General features: G+C 36.4%; 1 protein-coding gene across 13 annotated transcripts in view; it reads left to right on the top strand.

Moving 5' to 3' along the window:
• Nucleotides 1–18718, top strand: part of RAPGEF4 (Rap guanine nucleotide exchange factor 4) — a 339975-nt gene that overhangs the window by 217750 nt on the left and 103507 nt on the right. For 3 of the 13 annotated variants that reach the window (XM_071216290.1, XM_071216291.1, XM_023584168.3), the window contains exon 2: nucleotides 6369–6466. The exons of the other annotated variants lie outside the window; for them this stretch is intronic. In XM_071216290.1, coding sequence (XP_071072391.1) covers nucleotides 6428–6466 — 39 coding nt within the window. In that variant the 5' untranslated portion in view covers nucleotides 6369–6427. The remainder of the gene's footprint in view (nucleotides 1–6368; nucleotides 6467–18718) is intronic. 13 annotated transcript variants of the gene reach the window in all.

Genomic DNA, 18718 nt, shown 5'->3' with positions numbered 1-18718 from the left:
TGAGGTGGAGATCACCAGGATAAGTCTTTTGAGCTATTTCCATGTGGGTGCTGAACCAGTATATGATATAAGCAATCCCATTTTTCCTGGAATATTACAGAAATTCTTTATCAACTTGATTTTAAGCATTTAAAGTCTGTGAGCCAAATTTACATTCAGATGAGTCATTGAAGTTTATATTGTATGGCTAAAAGGAAGTGTTTATGCCAAAAGTCTAAAATGAAGTCTAACACTACAGTGGATTTTTAAAATAATGATTACCTTTCCCTGATCATAAATTTCAGTGTTTATGTGGAATATTTGGAAACAAAAAGGTTTTTAAAAATCACCCATAAATGCCCCCGTCCTTAGCTGTGTATGTGTTTATATACTTAATATAGAGAGACAAATATACATATGGAAACAAAATTTACATCACACTTTTTATTTGATTTATCCTGCTTTTTTCAATGAAGGTATTTTTTTTATGGACTGTTATTTTTATTAGTTAACATTGTCTCTGCCATATTGGGGAGATTTTCCTCTGTGAGATTATTTTTAACTGTTGTCTTTATCTTTTCTTGAAGTTAGCATTTACATCACCCTCTTCCTATTTCTGGAATTATTTTCAGTTACATTGCTGTTGCCCTTCCTTCATTCCTGATATTCTAAGTTTCCTCTGGTATCATTTCCCTTCTGTCTAAAGAACTTCCTTTAGAGATTCTTTCAGAGCAGATCCACTGCCTAAAAATACTCTTAGTTTTCCTTCATCTGAAAATGTTTTTAGTTCACCTTCATTTCCAAAGGCTATTTTCACTAGATACAAAATTACAGGTATACAGTTCTTTTCTTTCAGCCCTTTAAAAATGTGCTGTAGCTTCCATGGTTTGTGGGGAGAAATCCTCTGTCATTTGAATCACTGTTCTCCTGTAGGTGATATGTTGTTTTTCTCTGGCTGATTTCAAGATTTCTTCTTTATCATTAGTTGTCCAGCAGTTTGATTATGAGATCTGGGCATGAATTTCTTTGGGTTTACATTCTTTGGGGTTTGCTCAGCTTCTTGAATCTGTTAGGTGTATGTCATTTGCCAAACTTGAGGTATTTTCAGCCATTCTTTCTTCAAATATTTTTTAGCACTGCAGTCTTTTCTCCTTCCCGGACTTCTATGACACGAATGTTAGATTTTTTTTGTTATTGATCCATAGATCCCAGGGGCTCTGTTTTTTTGTTTTGTTTTGTTTTTTTAATCTTCTCATTTAATTTAATTTCTTTACTGAGACTTTATTTTCCCATTTGTTTCAAGTGATCATAATTGCTTATTTAAGCAATTTTATAATACCTGCTTTAAGGTCTTTGTCAGATAATTCCAAAGTTTGACATCTCATCATTGACATCAACCGACTGTCTTTTTCTGTATGAGTTGAGATTTTCATGGTTCTTTGTATACCAAGTAATTTTGAATTGTATCTGGAAATTGTGACTATTATGTTACAAGAATCTGGGTCTTTCTTAAATCCTATGGTGAATGTTGATATTTTTATTTTAGCAGGCAAACCATCTGGTGAAGTTCAGGTGGAAAATTCCTAGCTACCTTCCATGGGCTGTGGCTCCAACATCAGTTTAGTTTTGTAGCCATTGTAGTGCTACCCAGATCTGTCTCATGTGTGCCACTCATTGATCAGCCTGGAACTGGTCCAGGGTCTATCTTTGATGTGCTATTTCAGATCAGACCACACATGTGCAGGTCAGGAGTGAGCCTGGAAGTACATAGGAACTTAGGGGGTCACATTCTTGAGCTCCTCACATTCCAAGATTTGCCTAGTACCTTCTAGTTTCCTGGGACTCCTCTTTTGGGTCTTCTGACCAGAAAGACAGGAGGGGAGGAATGAGAGGAAAACAATGGTGGTTGGTCAACCTCTTGGACTCCTAGCTCCACAGAAGAGAGAGGAAGATTCCTCTCCCTCTTGCTAGATCCTGTTGTTGCCACTGCCACCATAGGATTTTTGGGGACCTGAGGCATAAGAGGTAAGAGAAAAGAAAAAAAAAAACAGGGATTACCCATACGCTTTCTCAGTGTTATTTCCCTTTCAAACTCCTCTAGAACGTAAGGGCTTCTCCTGAGCCCTCTCTGTACCTTGCCGATCAATTCCCAATTTCTGACACATTTAGTTCCAGCTGGGAGATATTGGAGGACAAAAATGGTAAACTCACCCCTGGTTTGATGATAACTCAAAATCTGATGTTCTTCCACCTGTTACTATTTACTTTTCAGAGTCCTTAAATAGGTGATCCATGAGTTCTGTCCAATTTATAGTTGCTTTTTCAGTAGGGGAAAAGGGTGGACTGTGATTACTCCATTTAACACAGAAATGGACAATTAAGCTTTTTAAAATAAACTTGTTCTTCAGAATAGTTTTTGATTCACAGAAAAATTTGTGAATATAGTACAGAGTTCCTATATTACATACCTGTTTCCCACTATTATTAACATTTCACATTGGTATGTTACATTTATTACAGTTAATAAACCAATACTGATGTATTAGCATTCTCTAAAGTACATACTTCATTCTGATTTTCTTAGTTTTTACCTAGTGTACTTTTTCTGTTCCAATCATCATGTCTTCTTAGGTTTCTCTTAACTGTGACATTTTCTGATTTCCTTGCTTTTGATGTTTTGATGACTGGCAGTTTTGAGGCATACTAGTTAGCTATTTTGTAGAATGTACCGCAATTGGAAATTGCCTGATATTTTTCTCTTGATTAGATTGTGGTTATGGTTTTTGGTGGGTGTTGCAGTTTGCTATTATTGATGAATTCCAAAAGGAAATATTGGATTATGTTTGTAAACTGATCTTTTCCTCTGGGCATATTAGATTATATTGGATTCATAGGTTTACTTGATTAAGTAATTATGTAAACCTCTTGTGCCAGTAGGGCTTTGAATCCCCACCTTTTAGTGGGTGGGGACTCACAGATAAAAGGCTCAGCAAAGGACTGAGTTAAGGGTTTTGATGTTGGAGTTTGATGCTGAAGCTGGAACCCCAGGGAGAGAGAGAGAGATGTTTGCCTGATAGTCTACAGTTGACCTTGTGGACAAAACAGAGGAGCTGAGCCCAGAGGAACCCAGGAAGCCTGAACCCTTGCAGACATTGGCAGCCATCTTGCTCCAACACGTGAAAATAGACTTTGGTGAGGGAAGTAACTTATGCTTTATGGACTGATAACTGTAAGTTCCTACCCCAAATAAATACCCTTTATAAAAACCAACCGATTTCTGGTATTTTGCCTCAGCACCCCTTTGGCTGACTATTACAAGGGGTAAGACAACAGGGGTAAAGTGTCATTTTCCTCCTATCATATCAAAGGTACATGTTATCAATATGACATCTCTCTTGGTGTTGGCATTAGTCGTCTAGCTGAGGGAATATTTGTCAAGTTACTTTTTCCCCTCCCCCTTTTCATACTGTACACTTGGAAGGAAGTCACTTTGCACAGCTCACACTTTAGGAGTGAAGACTTGTGCTCCATCTGTTTGGGGATGGAGTGTCTATATAAATTATTTGGAATTCTTCTTCATGGGAGATTTATCTCTTATCCTGTGTTTATTTACTTCTACCCCTATGGAGTCATGGATATTTATTTTATACTATGGATTACAATACAACACCACTTTATTTATTTTGTTATTTATGTTTCCCAGATTTAGCCATTGGGAGCACGTTCAGTTGACTCCTGTGTCCTTTGACATATTACCATTACTGTGGATTTGTTGTTTTTGGGTTGTGCTTTTTGTTTTGATGATTTTTTTTTTTTTTTGCACTTCTTTGCTTTTTGGCACTGCAAAATGATCAAAGCTCATCTTGTACATTCCCTGCCCTGACCCTAGAATCTGCCATTTCTCCAAGGAGCCTTGGTTCCTTTTATTGGAGAATGGTATAAGCGACCAAGATCTGGGCGCTAGTTGTGCTTGTTGCTACTAGGGTGTCATTGTTTTGGGGGCATCTGAGCTGACAAAGCAAGGAGATATGTGTATGTATACTAACACATATACATGTATACATACACAAAAGCTTTGAATATTTGTGTATGTATGTATCCATCTGTATCTACATTTAGCTAAACATGAATTCATACTGATTTCTCCAACTGTAATTCATTACCACCTGGATCATTCTAACTTATTCCTCTTGCTTGTCTGTAACATCCCACTCCAACAGAGAGAAATTTGGCTCCCACCATCAGCTATTTACTTAATTAATTGTTCCATTCCAGTATACATTTATAGTGGCTTCAGAATTGTTCATTTATACCCCAATGGGAAACGAGCTTTATCAGTTAGAGTGCTTATGTACAGTTCTTCTGCCTTTAGTGTTACAGACTCTACTCATTTCTTTTTTTTAATTATTTTTTTTAATTTTTAAACGAGTTTTAGATTACATACATGTTACACAAAAATATAAGGGATTCCCATATGCCCCACTACCTCCCAAACTTTTCTACATTAACAACATCCTTCATTATTATGGTACATTTGATACAATTAATGAACACATATTGAAGCATTGCTACTAACCATGGACTACAGTTTACATTATAGTTTATACTCTGTCCTGCACAATTTTGTGGGTCATGACAAAATATACAATGGCCTGTATCTGTCACTGTAATGTCATGCATGACAATTTCAATGTCCAAAAAATGCCCCCATATTACACCAATGCATCCCTCTCCCATCCCTCAGAACCTCTCGTGGCCATTGCCTTTATATCAATGATAAGAGTTCTTCCATTATTATAGTAATAATAAGTTGGCTTTAGTCCATTATTCATTCCCCAATCTTTTTTCCCTTCCCCTCCTGCTCCCCTTCCCCCCCTACTGTTTTTGCTGTCTGTGTCCATTAACTGTGTGATCTTCTGTATCTATTTCTCTTTTTGTCTTCTCTTCTTGTCTTTTTCCTCTAGGATTCGCTGGGATTCTAGCCTAGGGACCCCTGATGTGGAGAGAGGTTCCCTGTCAATTGCGCCACTTAAGTTCCTGGTCTCTGCTGTGCTTCACCTTGACTCTCCGCTTCTTCTCTCTTTTGTTGCATCTTCTTGCCACGTGACTCACTTGTATGGGCCCTGGCTTACCACAGGGGCACTCAGCTTGCTGCACGGGCACTCAGCTTGCCACCTGGGCACTTGTGTGGGCACTCAGCTCACTGTGCAGTCACTGGCTTGCCGTGCAGCACTGGATCACCACGCAGGCACTCATGTGGACACTTGGTTCGCCATGTGGGCACTTGGCTCACTATGCAGGCACTTGCATGGGCACTTGGCTCACCACGTGGGCACGTGACTTGCTGTGTGGGCACCCACATGGGCACTCGGCTTGCTGTGTGGGCACTGGCTCTCCACGCAGGCACGTTTTCTTTTCTTTTTCGCCAGGAGTCCCCAGGGATTGAACTCAGGTACTCCCATATGGTAGGCGGAGGCCTTATCACTTGAGCCATATCTGCTTCCCATATTCCCCTGTCTTGAGGATTTGGGGATGGTGATGCCTACTCTGCTTCTAATTGAGAGGAAGCTTAGGTCCCATCGATGGCTTAGGGCAGATCGATGGAACTATCTTGCTTGCAGTCATTTCTAATGTTACTTAGATTAACCTTTTCCCCTTCCTCCCCATGGGGCAGATGGATGGAATTATCTTGCTTGCAGTCATTTCTAATGTTACTTAGATCAGCCTTTTCCCCTTCCTCCCCCTCTCACTCCCATCAGCTAGATTGTTTCAAACACTTGTAATATAGTCAGATTCTTTCGTCATAGTACATACTCTAAATGCTTCTCTGGGATTCCCTGACCTTCTAAATGTTTTTTTAAAAATTGTGTACTTCTTTGCTTCCTATGGGTTTAGACAAATACATAATGTCATCTATTCATCATTCGGTATTATACAGAATTGCTTCACTACATGAAATATTTCCCATTCTTCACCTATCCAAATCTACCCCCATCCCTGAACTCCTGGCAACCATTGATTTTTTTACTGTCTCTGTAGTTTTGCTTCTTCCAGAATGTCATATAAATGGAATCGTGCATTATGCAACCTTTTCATGGCTAGCTTCTTTCAGGTAGCAATATGCACTTAAGATTTAATGTTTTTGCATCGCTTAATAGTTCATTTTTCTTATTACTGAAAAGTAGTCCACTGAATGGATGTATCACAATTTGTTTTTTCCATTCATCTATTGAAAGACATGTTGGTTCCTTCCAGTTTGGGGAAATTACGAATAAAACTGATATAAGCATTCACATGCAGGATTTGTGTGGACATGAGTTTTCAAACCAGTTGAGTAAATAGGAGTGCAATTGCTGAATTGCATGATAACACTATATTTAATTTTGTAGGAAACTGCCAAACTGTCTTCCAAAGTGACTGTACCATTTTGCATTTCTACTAGCAAAGAATGGGAGTTCCTGTTGCTCCACAGCCTCACCATCAATTGGTATTGTCAGTTCTTTTTATTATAGCTATTTTAAATAGGTGTGTAATGGTATCTTGCTTTAATTTTTCTCTAGCATCAAATGAAGTTGAACATCTTTTAATATACTTATTTGTCATACGTTTATCTTCTTTGGTGAGGTGTCCAAGATCTTGTGCCCATTTTAAAAATTGTGTTGTTTCCTCTGTGTTGAGTTTTAAGAGTTCTTCGTATATTTTGGATATGAGTGCTTTATCAGATATGTGTTTTGCAAATATCTTCCACTCAGTCTGTGGTTTCTCTTTTTATTTCTTAACAGTGTCCTTCACAGAGAACTAAGGTTTTTATTTTTCATAAAGTCCTATGTAAACATCAGCTCACTTTTTTTGTGTGAATTGTGCTTTTGGAGTTGTATTTAAAAACTCATCACCAAACTCAAGGTCATTTGGATTTTCTCCTATGTTTTCTTCAAAAAGTTTTATAGTTTTTGTTTTACAATTAGGTATATAATCGACCTTGAGCCAATTTTTGTGAATGATATAAGGTCTATGTTAACTTTTCTTTTTTCTTTTTGCATATAGATATCCAATTTTTCCAGCGGCATTTGTTGAAAAGGCTGTCCTTTCTCCATTTAATTGCCTTTGCTATTCCCTTTGCTGTTGAATATACTTGTATGGGTCTGTTTCTGGACTCTCTATTCTGTTTTATTGGTCTGTGTGTCTATTCTTTAACAAATAATGACTGTATTTGATTACTTGATTACTATAGCTTTAATATAAGTCTTGAAATTGGGGAGCATGAATTATCCAACTTTCTTCTTATTCAATATCATGCTAGCTATTTTAGGTCCTTTGTCTTTCCATAAATTGTAGAATCAGTTAATCATCATCAACAAAATAGCTTGCTTTGGATTCTGATTGGGATTACATTGGATCTACATATCAAGTTGGAAGGACCTGATACCTTAACAATATTGAGTCTTCCAATCCATGAACACAGAATATTTCTCTACTTATTTAGATCTTTGATTTCTTTCATCAGTGTTTTGTAGTTTTCTGCATATATGTATATGTATATATACCTATATATATCTATATATATCTTGTATATATTTTGTTAGATTTATACCTAAGTACTTAATTTAAAATTCCAATTGTTCATTGGCCAACTTATATTGCTGGTGTATAGAAAAGCATTTGACTTTTTTTTTTTTTAAGATTTATTTATTTATTTATCCCCGCCCCCCGCCCCAATTGTCTGTTCTCTGTGTCTATTTGCTGCGTCTTCTTCTTTGTCCGCTTCTGTATTTGTCAGCAGCACGGGAATCTGTGTTTGTTTTTGTTGCGTCATCTTGTGTCAGCTCTCCGTGTGTGTGCAGCGCCATTCCTGGGCAGGCTGCATTTTCTTTCGCGCTGGGGCGGCTCTCCTTACGGGGCACGCTCCTTGTGCGTGGGACTCCCCTACGTGGGGGACACCCCTGTGTAGCACGGTACTCCTTGTGCGCATCAGCACTGCGCATGGGCCAGCTGCACACGGGTCAAGGAGGCCCAGGGTTTGAATCGCGGACCTCCCATGTGGTAGACGGACGCCCTAACCACTGGGCCAAGTCCGCTTCCGCATTTGACATTTTGACATTTGTATTTTGACCTTGTATCCTACAACCTTGCTATACCCACTTATTCATTCCAGGAGGGTTTTTTTTTTTTTTTAATTTTTTGGGATTTTTTACATAGACAAATATGCCCTCTACTAACAGAGTTTTATCTCTTCCTTTCTAATCTGTATGACTTTTTAATTATTTTTCTTATCTTATTGCACTAGCTAGGACTTCCAGTACAATGTTGAACAAGAATGGTGACAGAGAACATCTTTGCTATTGCATTTTAATGTTATCATTTTTACCACATATTTTAGTTCATCTGTGAGACATCATTTTTAATGGTTGTAAAATCTCCCCTAATTCTGATACATCATCATTTATTTTAACCATCTTTTAGTGTTACATATTTAAGTCATTTCTCATTTCTTTACTCTTTAGTTTTATTATCTATGTAGTAGAGATTAATAATATCCACATGGCAAGGTTATAGTGAAAGTAAATGGAATAATGGGTGGGCAGGTCTTAGCATACCTGACAAAAAGTAAGTGTTCAATAAAATGCTCTTTTGTTATAATTATTATCAATTCTTGGAAAATTAAATGGTTAGGGCAGGGTAGAGTTGGTGTTTACATGCAGAGATTTCTCTGTATACTTTCTTTGGAAGCTGTATCATGGCAATATATTATGGCAATAAAGAAAGAAAGAAGGAATTAAGATGCTGGTTCTGTCACTTCCTAGTTATGTGCCCCTGAGCAAGTTACTTAACTTCTCTAAACCTCAGATTCATCATCTCTAAAATTGGTTGTATTATACCTAACCTTCTAAGTCAATCATGAGAATTAAGTAAGAATACACAGTAAAGCTCACACAGCATGACACCTGGCACTCCACACATGTTATATTATTTTGATCTTAAACAAGATAAAGTTGATTTGCCCCCTTTAAATATCTTGCAATATATTTTAAAATTTCTCTTACCCAAATTCATAACCACCATCTGTCTTCCTTCCTAACATCCTCAGCACTACATATAATAGAGGGTCTGGGAAGATCTCTCTGAGAAAGGCATATTCTGCTGAGACTTGAAGGATAAGGAAGCCAGGAGAAGGGAGGGAAAACCATATTTTAGGGAGAGGGGACAGCATGGGCAAAACCTCCAAAACAAAAGAGTTTGGCATATTTAAGGGATTGAAAAACATTCTAAGCAATTGGAGCAAGGGAGAGAATGGTGGAAAATGAGGCTGGAGAGGTAGGCAGGAGAGAGGTTTTGAAGATCCTTTTAAACAGTGTTGAGGAGTTCATATTTGTTCCAAGAAATGGGAACCATGGAAGGATTTTTTTTTTTAACTTTTTCTTTTGAAATAATTTCAAATGAACAGGGAAGTTGCAAAAATAATACAAGAACAAAACAGTGAACTCCATTATCCCCCCTACCCAGATACCCAGATTTACCAACTTTTAAGATTTTGCCACATTTGTTATATCTGTCTATCATCTATCATCTATCGATCGTCTTCTAAACACTTAAGGGTTGGTTTCATACATCATACTCCTTTAACACATAATACTTCCATACATATTTCCTAAGAACAATGATATTCACTTGTATAACCACATTAAGTATAGTTATTAAGTTCAAGAAATTTAACACTGACATAAATCATATAGTCTATATTCCATTTTTTTTTCAGTTGGCCCAATAATGTCCTTTTGGGCATTTTCTCCTCCATTATTAGATCTACCTCAGGATCACGTACTGCATATATAGTCCCTCTTTCTATTTTTAATATATATATTAAAAATATTTGTATGTTACATATATATATATGATAACATACAATTCAGACACATTAATCACATCCACAATGTTTTGCTACCATCACTACCATCCTTTACCTAAACCCACTGAAAGGTTTTAAGTAGAAAAGTGACATAATTATATTGGCTTTTTTGAAAAATGACACTTCAGAGAAAAGGTGGACCAAGGCATGTCCATAGAAGACAGTGGTTAACCAAGGGGTCCATATTCCAGAGCTGTCATTTGCCAGCCATGTGAGCCTTAGTCTCAGTTTCTGTATCCGTGAAATGAGATTATTAACAGTAATTTCACCACAAAGTAGTTGAGAGTATTCAATAAGATAATTCATGTGGTACACTCCATAAAGGTTTGCTCCTATCCTCTCATGAGCCTGGGCTAGTCTCTTAGAGGATGAATCCACAAACCTCCCTTTGTCCTCTTCTGCCGAGCATTGTTGAATTCTTTTGCTTCCTCATATCTGAACTCCTGTTCTGAAGCACCTTAAACAGAGGAGCTGAGAGAAGAATGGAAGAGCATCTTCTACCTCCACAACTCCAAAACAGACAAAAATTCACTTTCACTGTCTTGTTGTTCACCCCAGTTTTTGTTTGCATTTGTGTTTGCTTTTTTCTGTTTGTTTGTTTTAAGATTTATTATTTCTCTCTCCCCGCCTTGTTGTTTGCATGCACTGGCTGCTCTCCGTGTCCATTCATTGTGTGCTCATCTTCTGTATAGGAGGCACTGGGAACCAAACCCATAATCTCAGGGTTTTCTCTTCTGTATTTCTGCATCAAGTTCCCACCTGCTGCTTTAAAAATGTGGTGGGATCACTGAGGCTTAAAGTCCTACAGATAATTAGAGAGAAGTAGTTCTCAAAATGGCTACTTGAGTAAGAAAAAGCTTTGATAATACCAACTAATAACAGACCAATTATTTATCGTGTTTTCCAATCATAGTGTATTACCTTGGACATTTTGCTTGAGGAGTCTTGAACTAAGACCATTTCATACAAAAATTAAATCACATGAAGAGTATTTCCCTCACTTCTAGCCAAGACGTATGAACATCCAAGTCTGGCCCCTCCCCTTCCTTCTTGCTCTTGGAAACTTACCGCTAAGTTGCCATTCTGCATCCTTGAGGGAATCTCATTGTGAAAAGAATGAAACTTTCAGTTCTCCATAATTCCTTTAGCTTTAACTGGTAAGAAAGCCATGTATTAACTGTTTTGTCTTTATTTAGAAAAGAGATTTGCTGATTTTCTTTGAGGTGCAACCCACCATTTCTTTCATTTTAAGCTGCATAAAGCAGAGATTTGTGGTGTTTCCAATGTCAGATAGAGTTTAAAAAGTAATAATAAGTACGCCACGGAGTCCTCTCGTTATCTTGGGCAGGTACCCAGCAGAGCTCTGTCTCCATGAGCCTCGCGACCTTCTTCTCACCTTTAGGCTGCTTCTCTTTCACGGTTTCAAAGCCCAGCCCTCTCAGAATTTGAAGCCTCGCATAAGTGAAGCAGATGGGAGTGAGGTATTTGGTGCTTTCTCTGAAAACAGTTTGTTAATCGCCGAATTTTGTAACTTCAGTTTGGCTGAGAAATTTAATCGGTGGGTGTTGTAGATTCCTTATATGCAGCCCAACATTTCTCCTTTTTCTAAGAGATATTTTGAAAATCTGTCCTGAGGGTGAGCTGTAATCCTCATTTTACTTTCCCCCCAAAATTATGTCCACAGTTTAACTTTCTAGTCAATAAAAGAACACAATAACATTTGATTCCATCTCATTATACTTGCAGATGTTTCAAGTATTTCTAAAGCCTTTGAAATTACTCTGAATAAAAAAACAGCAACCCTGAGGTAGAAATGCCAGGTTTCTAAAGTATGCTTAAACCTATCAGCTTATTATTTCTCCAGTAGTCATAAAGGCTTTAAAATTTGGATTTTCTCCTTATGCACACTTTAGAAAATTAGAAAGATATGAAAAGGGGAGGGAAAAAAAATATGAGTGGAATTAAATATTAAACATTTAATATATCACAGTATTTATTTCTTTGGCCTTTTAAGAGACTCATTTTGCATATCTAATTGAAAACCATCTTCTGCACTAGCACAATTTGGTGACAAAAAAAGCAGACACTGTTTCGGGAACCAAGTTTATGAGCCAGACCTAAAATAAAGTTGGTGTCTTATGCAGTAAGCTACTTTTCTGCCCTTATGTATACATTTTACATAGTATATTTTTAGAACTTTGATCATTTTTGTTTTGATAAGCTTTGTAAAGGCTTAAAATTTTTCCTGAAAACATTAATAGGTCTTTAATAGGAATTTTGCATAAAATGGGTCAAATGTACTACTGCTCTCAGGTTCCTGAATCCTTAAAAGCTATTAAAGCATTTTTTTGTATGTTATTATCCTATATTTGTACTAAAACTGTGTTTATTGTAGCTTTGATGCACTAGAGTTTTTGAGACTTAAAAATCTCTCTTTAGATTTCTAATCAATACTGATAAATACACCTACCTGCAAGAGGGCTGTACAAAAGTCAGTTGAGTACTTCCTTTCAGTTCAAAGTGTAGAGCAAACAACTTTTTCCTTTCATGTTAATTACTTTACCTCTCCTAACAGTTTTTATGCTATTTTAAAAATTGGCTTAGGACATTTTATAATGCATGTATTTAAAGGCTAGGAAATTATATTTGTATTTTCCTATTGGAATTTTTTTCTTAATTGATTAATTTCTTCCATATTAATATTTATTAGTCATAATAAAGAAACCAATGGGAACATTCAGGAGGCCAAAGAGGCTATTTTTCCAAGAGTTTATCCAGCAAAAATGTCCCCTCCAAAGTTACTGTCAATGCAAGCTTCACAGTTTATCCACTTAATTCTTGACCTAGTTAATCTGAGAATGGCTTCTGAGAAGATAACCACAAATACAGGCATGAGTGGGTAACTTTTTCATAAGTTCACAGCCTATTTATATTAGTAAATTATTCAAAACAATGCAAAAGTCAAATGACAGAATACTTTTTAAATTATGCAATATACATTTAATGAAATTTTTACATGATAGTTACAAAGAAGGTGTAGTAATATGTAAATAGGAAGGATATAAAATCTTCTTTAGTGTATAACTGCACTTAAAAAATAGAACAAAACCCACTCTTAGAAAAAGAGATTAATATGAATATTCTAAAGTAATAATCATAATTGATTTTTATCAATTATCAATTTTAACTTTCCAAGGAGCATATATTATTTTATAATGATAAAAAGATGAAAAGGGTAAAAGTCAATAATTAACTATATGCCATTACTATAATTGATAATCTAACTTTCCAATGTCTTTCCTTAACAATGCTGAATTTGTAATAACTTCACATGTCTTCCTGCACTTTCTCCAACCATTTTCTAACCCAAACTCTGTGCTACAGCCAGGCTAGTGGATGCCTACCTCTGTGACTGGCTTCTACTTGGAATGCTATCCTCCTTCCTCTCTACCCATTAAATTTCTTTCATCCCAAAGATCCTGTTCAAATCCCACCTGCTTTGGGAAGGCTTTCTTGAGTAACTCTGGACAACTGTTTCCCTACCCTTTCCCCTTCCCCAAACACAAACTGTGCACCTCTATACAATTCTTAGTGTATATTTCCCCAGGGTTCAGCTAGATGTGATTTTCATCTATTCATGCCAGCCAATGAAAATAGAGACATCGCTCTGGCCTTGTGGAACCCCACCTGTTGATTTATCAGTGTTGACACTGACAGATGACAAATGTCTGTAGAAGTGTATGCATTTTCTGTTTATGGCTTTTATTTTAAAAAATCAATTGCGCCATAAAAAAGAATGAAGTTCTGACACATGCTACAACATTGGATAAACCTCGGAAACATTATGCTGACTGAAATAAGTCAGACACACAAGGACAAATATAGTATGATTCCACTTTTATGAAATATCTAGAATAAGCAAATTTATAGAGTCTGAAAGTAGATTAGAGGTTACCAGGGTCTGGGAGTGGGGATGGGGTGTTATTGCCTAATGGATACAGATTTTCTCTTTGGAGCGATGACAACATTTTGGTAATGGATGAAGGTGATGGTCACACAACATTGTGAATGCAATTAATGCCACTGAAATGTATGCTTAAAAATAAAGTGGCAAATTTCATGTTACATAAATGTCACCACAATAAAATTAAAAACAAAAATGAAGGAGGAGGATTAAGCATTGACTGCTGTGTTTAGCAATTTGGAGTACACTAATCCTTGCTAAGACCTGTAATAGAGGAGTGGTAGAGGTAAAAGCCTCACTGAATGGATCAAAGAGAGAAGGCAAGAGAAGAATTGGAGGCAGTAAGTATAATATTGAGGGGTTTAGCTCTAGAGGGGAATAGGAAATGGAGATATGGAGAGAAGAGAGGGTTTTTAAGGCAGGAGAAATTATAGCATGTTTTTCATGTTGATGGGAATTAATGATCCATGACAGAGAGGACAATTGCTGGAGCAACATCCATGTAGCTGAGAGGAAAACAATCCAATGCTTAAACGAGGAGTTGGTCTTTGATTGAAGTTCAAACAATTTATCCATAATAACACAATATCAATATTTCTTGGAGCAGATTACTATTCTGCTCTCCTAAAAAGTTGCAAAAATTCAGAGCTGCCAGCAATATTTGTGTGTGAGTATGTTTAGCGAATTTTTGCTAACGTTTTCCATTTTATTAATTAGTATGTATAAAATTATATTTCATTATTATGTTAATGTACATTTATTTGAGTGCAAGTGAAGACAACTTCCTATATGCCAATTGCTTGTTAAATAAAGTCAGAAAAGAAAAGAAAGCCTTGTTCTACCACATGTAACATTTAACATGTGTCAGTTATTTTAAATTTAATACATTATGTAAAGGTATTTGTAAGAATATTTGAGACTTGACAGAATCAGACCAAAGCTTCAGAAACCTATATTTGGTCATAGATGACTACTTGTTGCTCTCTCAAGAGTTAAGTCATTGGGCTTCTAAAGTGTTGTAGCTGAGAAGAAGGCAATCCTGCTGTATTTACAATGAAAAATATGAATAAATAAAATGCATTAATATTTGATTAATACTTACTATATAATGACTTTTCTACTCTGTTTAAAATTTTCATGTGTTTATTTACCTGAGAGGGTGTGACCCATGTCTTAAACAGTAGATCATTGACATTTGTAACTGGTATTGTCAAATTTTTCCAGAAGGGCTAAATTAATGAGTATTTCTCAAAAAGCTAGGTGGTCAGTTAGGCCCACTCTCTAGCCAAGTGCCGTACTCCTAAACACCATCCTCTATATAGGTTATTGGTGGTCTTTATAGGTATTTTTCTGGGTGCTTTTCGTGCATATAAACATATACATTCTCTTTTTTCCTTTAAGAGAGAATCAAAGAAAAGTCAAAGGTTACAGATGGTTGCACATTGGGCTATAGTGATTTATGACTAGGTGCAAGGCAATGAAAAGTTTCCAGATCCCAAAGTCTCTGACTTTTTTGCATCCCTCATCTGTATAATGTATAGTTAATAAATACTTCCTTAAATTTTTTGATGAGGAACTGAAGTTAATTTTTTGTTCTAAAATAGGTATGTTTAGCTTTTTATTGAAACTCAGCATATACATGTACAAACGTACATGTCAGATAGCTCAGTACATTTTCACAGACATGCCCATGGGAGTACTCAGATCAAGAGATAGAATATTGCCATTGCCCCAAAAGCCCACCTCATGTTTCCTTCTAGATACCCTGACATCTGTGAGGATGGTAATCTGTTCTTAGACTTTACATAAATGAAATTGTGTGGTTACACACTGTTTGTATCCAGCTTCTTTCAGTCAACCTTTTGTCAAATTTATCCATATTGTTGCATGTAGTTGTCATTTTTTTTCTCATTCCACTATGGGAATATGGACAGTAAATTGTGCTATTCTTTTGATAGTGGGCTGTTGATAATAGTGCTGCTCTGAACATGCAGGCAAATGCTTTTTGATGAATGTATGTACACATTTCTGTTGAGTGTTAATTTAGGAGTGGATTTCTGGGGCACTAGAAATACGTATGTTCAGATTTAGGATCTGTGTATGGGCTTCAGAAAGTCTGTCAACTCCTGAAATTATAAGGAGAATTTTGGATGTGCAAATGTGCATTATTTTTATGAAATTATCTAAAGTCTCCAAAAGACACTTAAAAATACTTTTCAGAACAGTGACAAAGCAAGACTGATCTTGTGTCTATCAAGGGAAAAATAAGAGGAAGCCAAGATGATAGAGAAGGATGGTTTTACCTCCTTAGGAAATGAAATGCATTTTTTAGAACTTCCTCCATCTAAAGAAAACATAAAGTTGTGCACTTGAAATTAATGTTTCTCCTTTCCAATCTAAAATACCGTATTACAGATTTGAACTGAAGAGAAATATTATTTATGGGAAATAAAAAGCAAAAGTAAAATAGCCCACAAATGAATTGCCAGCATCCAATACACTTCACCTTTCCACACCAAAACATGAAGGGCAAAACTGGAATCTCAGAAATGGAAAGACGAAAATGTCTTTCCATTCTTTTCATACCACTGCCAGGTAAACGCTCCTCAGAGATTTTTTTCCACATATTAATCAAATAAATATTTAGTGAATAACCTCTAAGAACAAAGCACCATGGGGATCCAGAGATAAGAAAGGCACAATTTTGATTTTAAGGAGTTCATATTGTACTTGGAGAGACATGTAAATAACTGTGGTACAAGCAGTGAAATATGCAGAGTAATGGAAATGCAGAGGGGTCCTGAAGGCAGCCTTAGGGCACACTGGATGTCTGGAGAAAATATATTCTAGAACTCCCTCAAAATCACGAATTTCAAGAATACCCTTAGCCAATCATTGTTCTAAGAATCCTTTAAATTGCTCCATCAAATGAATAGATTATGATTCTCAAAGGACTGAGATTGAGGAAAATCACTGTAGTTGGCTGATCTTAAAAAAAATAAATAAGAGGTCCTTGGGTTGTTTCAGAGGGTTTGTCTCTAATTGGGTCAGCCTCATTTTTAAACATCTTATAATCCAAACCTAGTATTTATAACCCAAACTTAGCATCATTTGCCAGGGTGGTACCCTTTGAACTCTAATGAATCAGCTTAGTGGAACATATAGGGTATTCCCAAATGGCTGTGGAATATATTGGTGTTTACACATGTGTTTTTAGTCAAACTGGAATTACATAATATGCTAACTCATATATTATATGTGATTGTATGTAGTACTTTTGTGTTTTTATATTGCCTGACTTTAAGGATTACTCTATACCAAATGTGTTTGTAAGAGTCACTGAAAATACTTCCAAATTTTAAAGAAGAGATGGGACCTTCGTATGATGGCTGTGGTGTGAATCGTTAAATGTATGTCATCTTTATAATATCTATAAACCTGTTCTCTACAGTTAGAGTTTAACAACCAAGGTAGTAGCCATTTGTCCTGCTTGGTGAAGGGAGAGGAGCACTACCTCTGCCTGTGGTTTTTCACATACTAGAAGTTGGCTCCCTGGACATAAGTTAGAGCTGAAGCATGTGACCCAAGCTCTGCCAATCTTTGCAAAATCCATTCTTTGGTGAAGGTAGCAGTGGAGGGTTTCCAGTGTCCATTAGGTCCACTTTGTGAGTGACGGTGGCCGTAGCACTTTGCTGAAGCAACCTGCAGTGTGGTCTGGGCATTGTTCCTGGCTGAGCCCTTCTCAGCCTGTCTCGGTGGCTCTTCCAGAGACGCTTCGAGTTGTCTAGTATCTGTTAACAAATTCCTGTTCACCTCAACTAGCCAGAATAAGGATATTGACTGATACAGCCAGCAGATACTGAAAATATTTTGCTATTGAAATGTTAGGTTCACATTGTAGATAGTTTCCTTCCTTTTCAAATACTCATTTCATAAATATTGTGTGATTACTGTTCACCTTACAGCCTTAGGAGGCTAATGTAAGGGTTATGTTGTTTTACACTTATTCTTGGAAACCTTATTTAAGGTCTATAGAATGAATTTGGTTTGAAGAGTTATTTGTAATTTAGAAATTTTAAGTATATTTTTAGTGAATATTAAGTATATTATTGAAATGCTCCTAATGGCCAAACAAATTTTCTTTAATAAAGTAACAGGTTGTAAGCATTTAATTTTCCTGTGAGTGACTTGAGTATTCAAAAATGAAAATAAAAGTGGTTGGGAAATGATTACTTTAACTAGAAAACATATTGGTTTATTTAGGTAATATAAATGTGACGGACTCATGATTATATCAACTAGACTCAATCTTAAGGAAACATTCACATTTTAGTGAGGTATTATGAAGTTATGGATCTAAAAGGTGCTGTGGTTTCCCCCTAACTCTTTGATGCTCAAAATCTAGTGATATCCACTATCAGTTGGCAGAAATGGAGAATTCTAGGCCACATCCCAGACCGACTGAATCAAAATCTGCATTTTAAAGAGATTCCTACAGATATGAACATTTGAGAAGCACTGATTTTATTTGTGCTTTTATCAGACACAAAGCCTGATCTATAAGATAAAAAGGACAGGAGAAGAGGGGCATCATTTAATAGTCCTCTCTATTAAGAAGCTTTACTCACATGTAATCTGAAGGCCCCAGGTTGCAAATTGAACCCATTTCTTCACTTTACAGAGGCAATGGAGACAGCCAATAATTCTCCTCACAATAGGCTTTCCTGTACCTGAACACATAGGTTACCCCTCAGTTTTCACTTCAGTATCAGAAAAATGAAGTCTTCTAGAATGAAAGAATCAATGAGCAAATTCTTCCATTCATCCGATAAATGCTTACTGAGGGAAGTGGATGTGGCTCAAGTGATAAG

Source organism: Dasypus novemcinctus, chromosome 7, assembly GCF_030445035.2.
Source record: "Dasypus novemcinctus isolate mDasNov1 chromosome 7, mDasNov1.1.hap2, whole genome shotgun sequence".
NCBI classification, from domain to species: Eukaryota; Metazoa; Chordata; class Mammalia; order Cingulata; family Dasypodidae; genus Dasypus; species Dasypus novemcinctus.
Note: the sequence above shows the minus strand (reverse complement) of the source record. Positions and strands in the feature narration are given on the sequence as shown.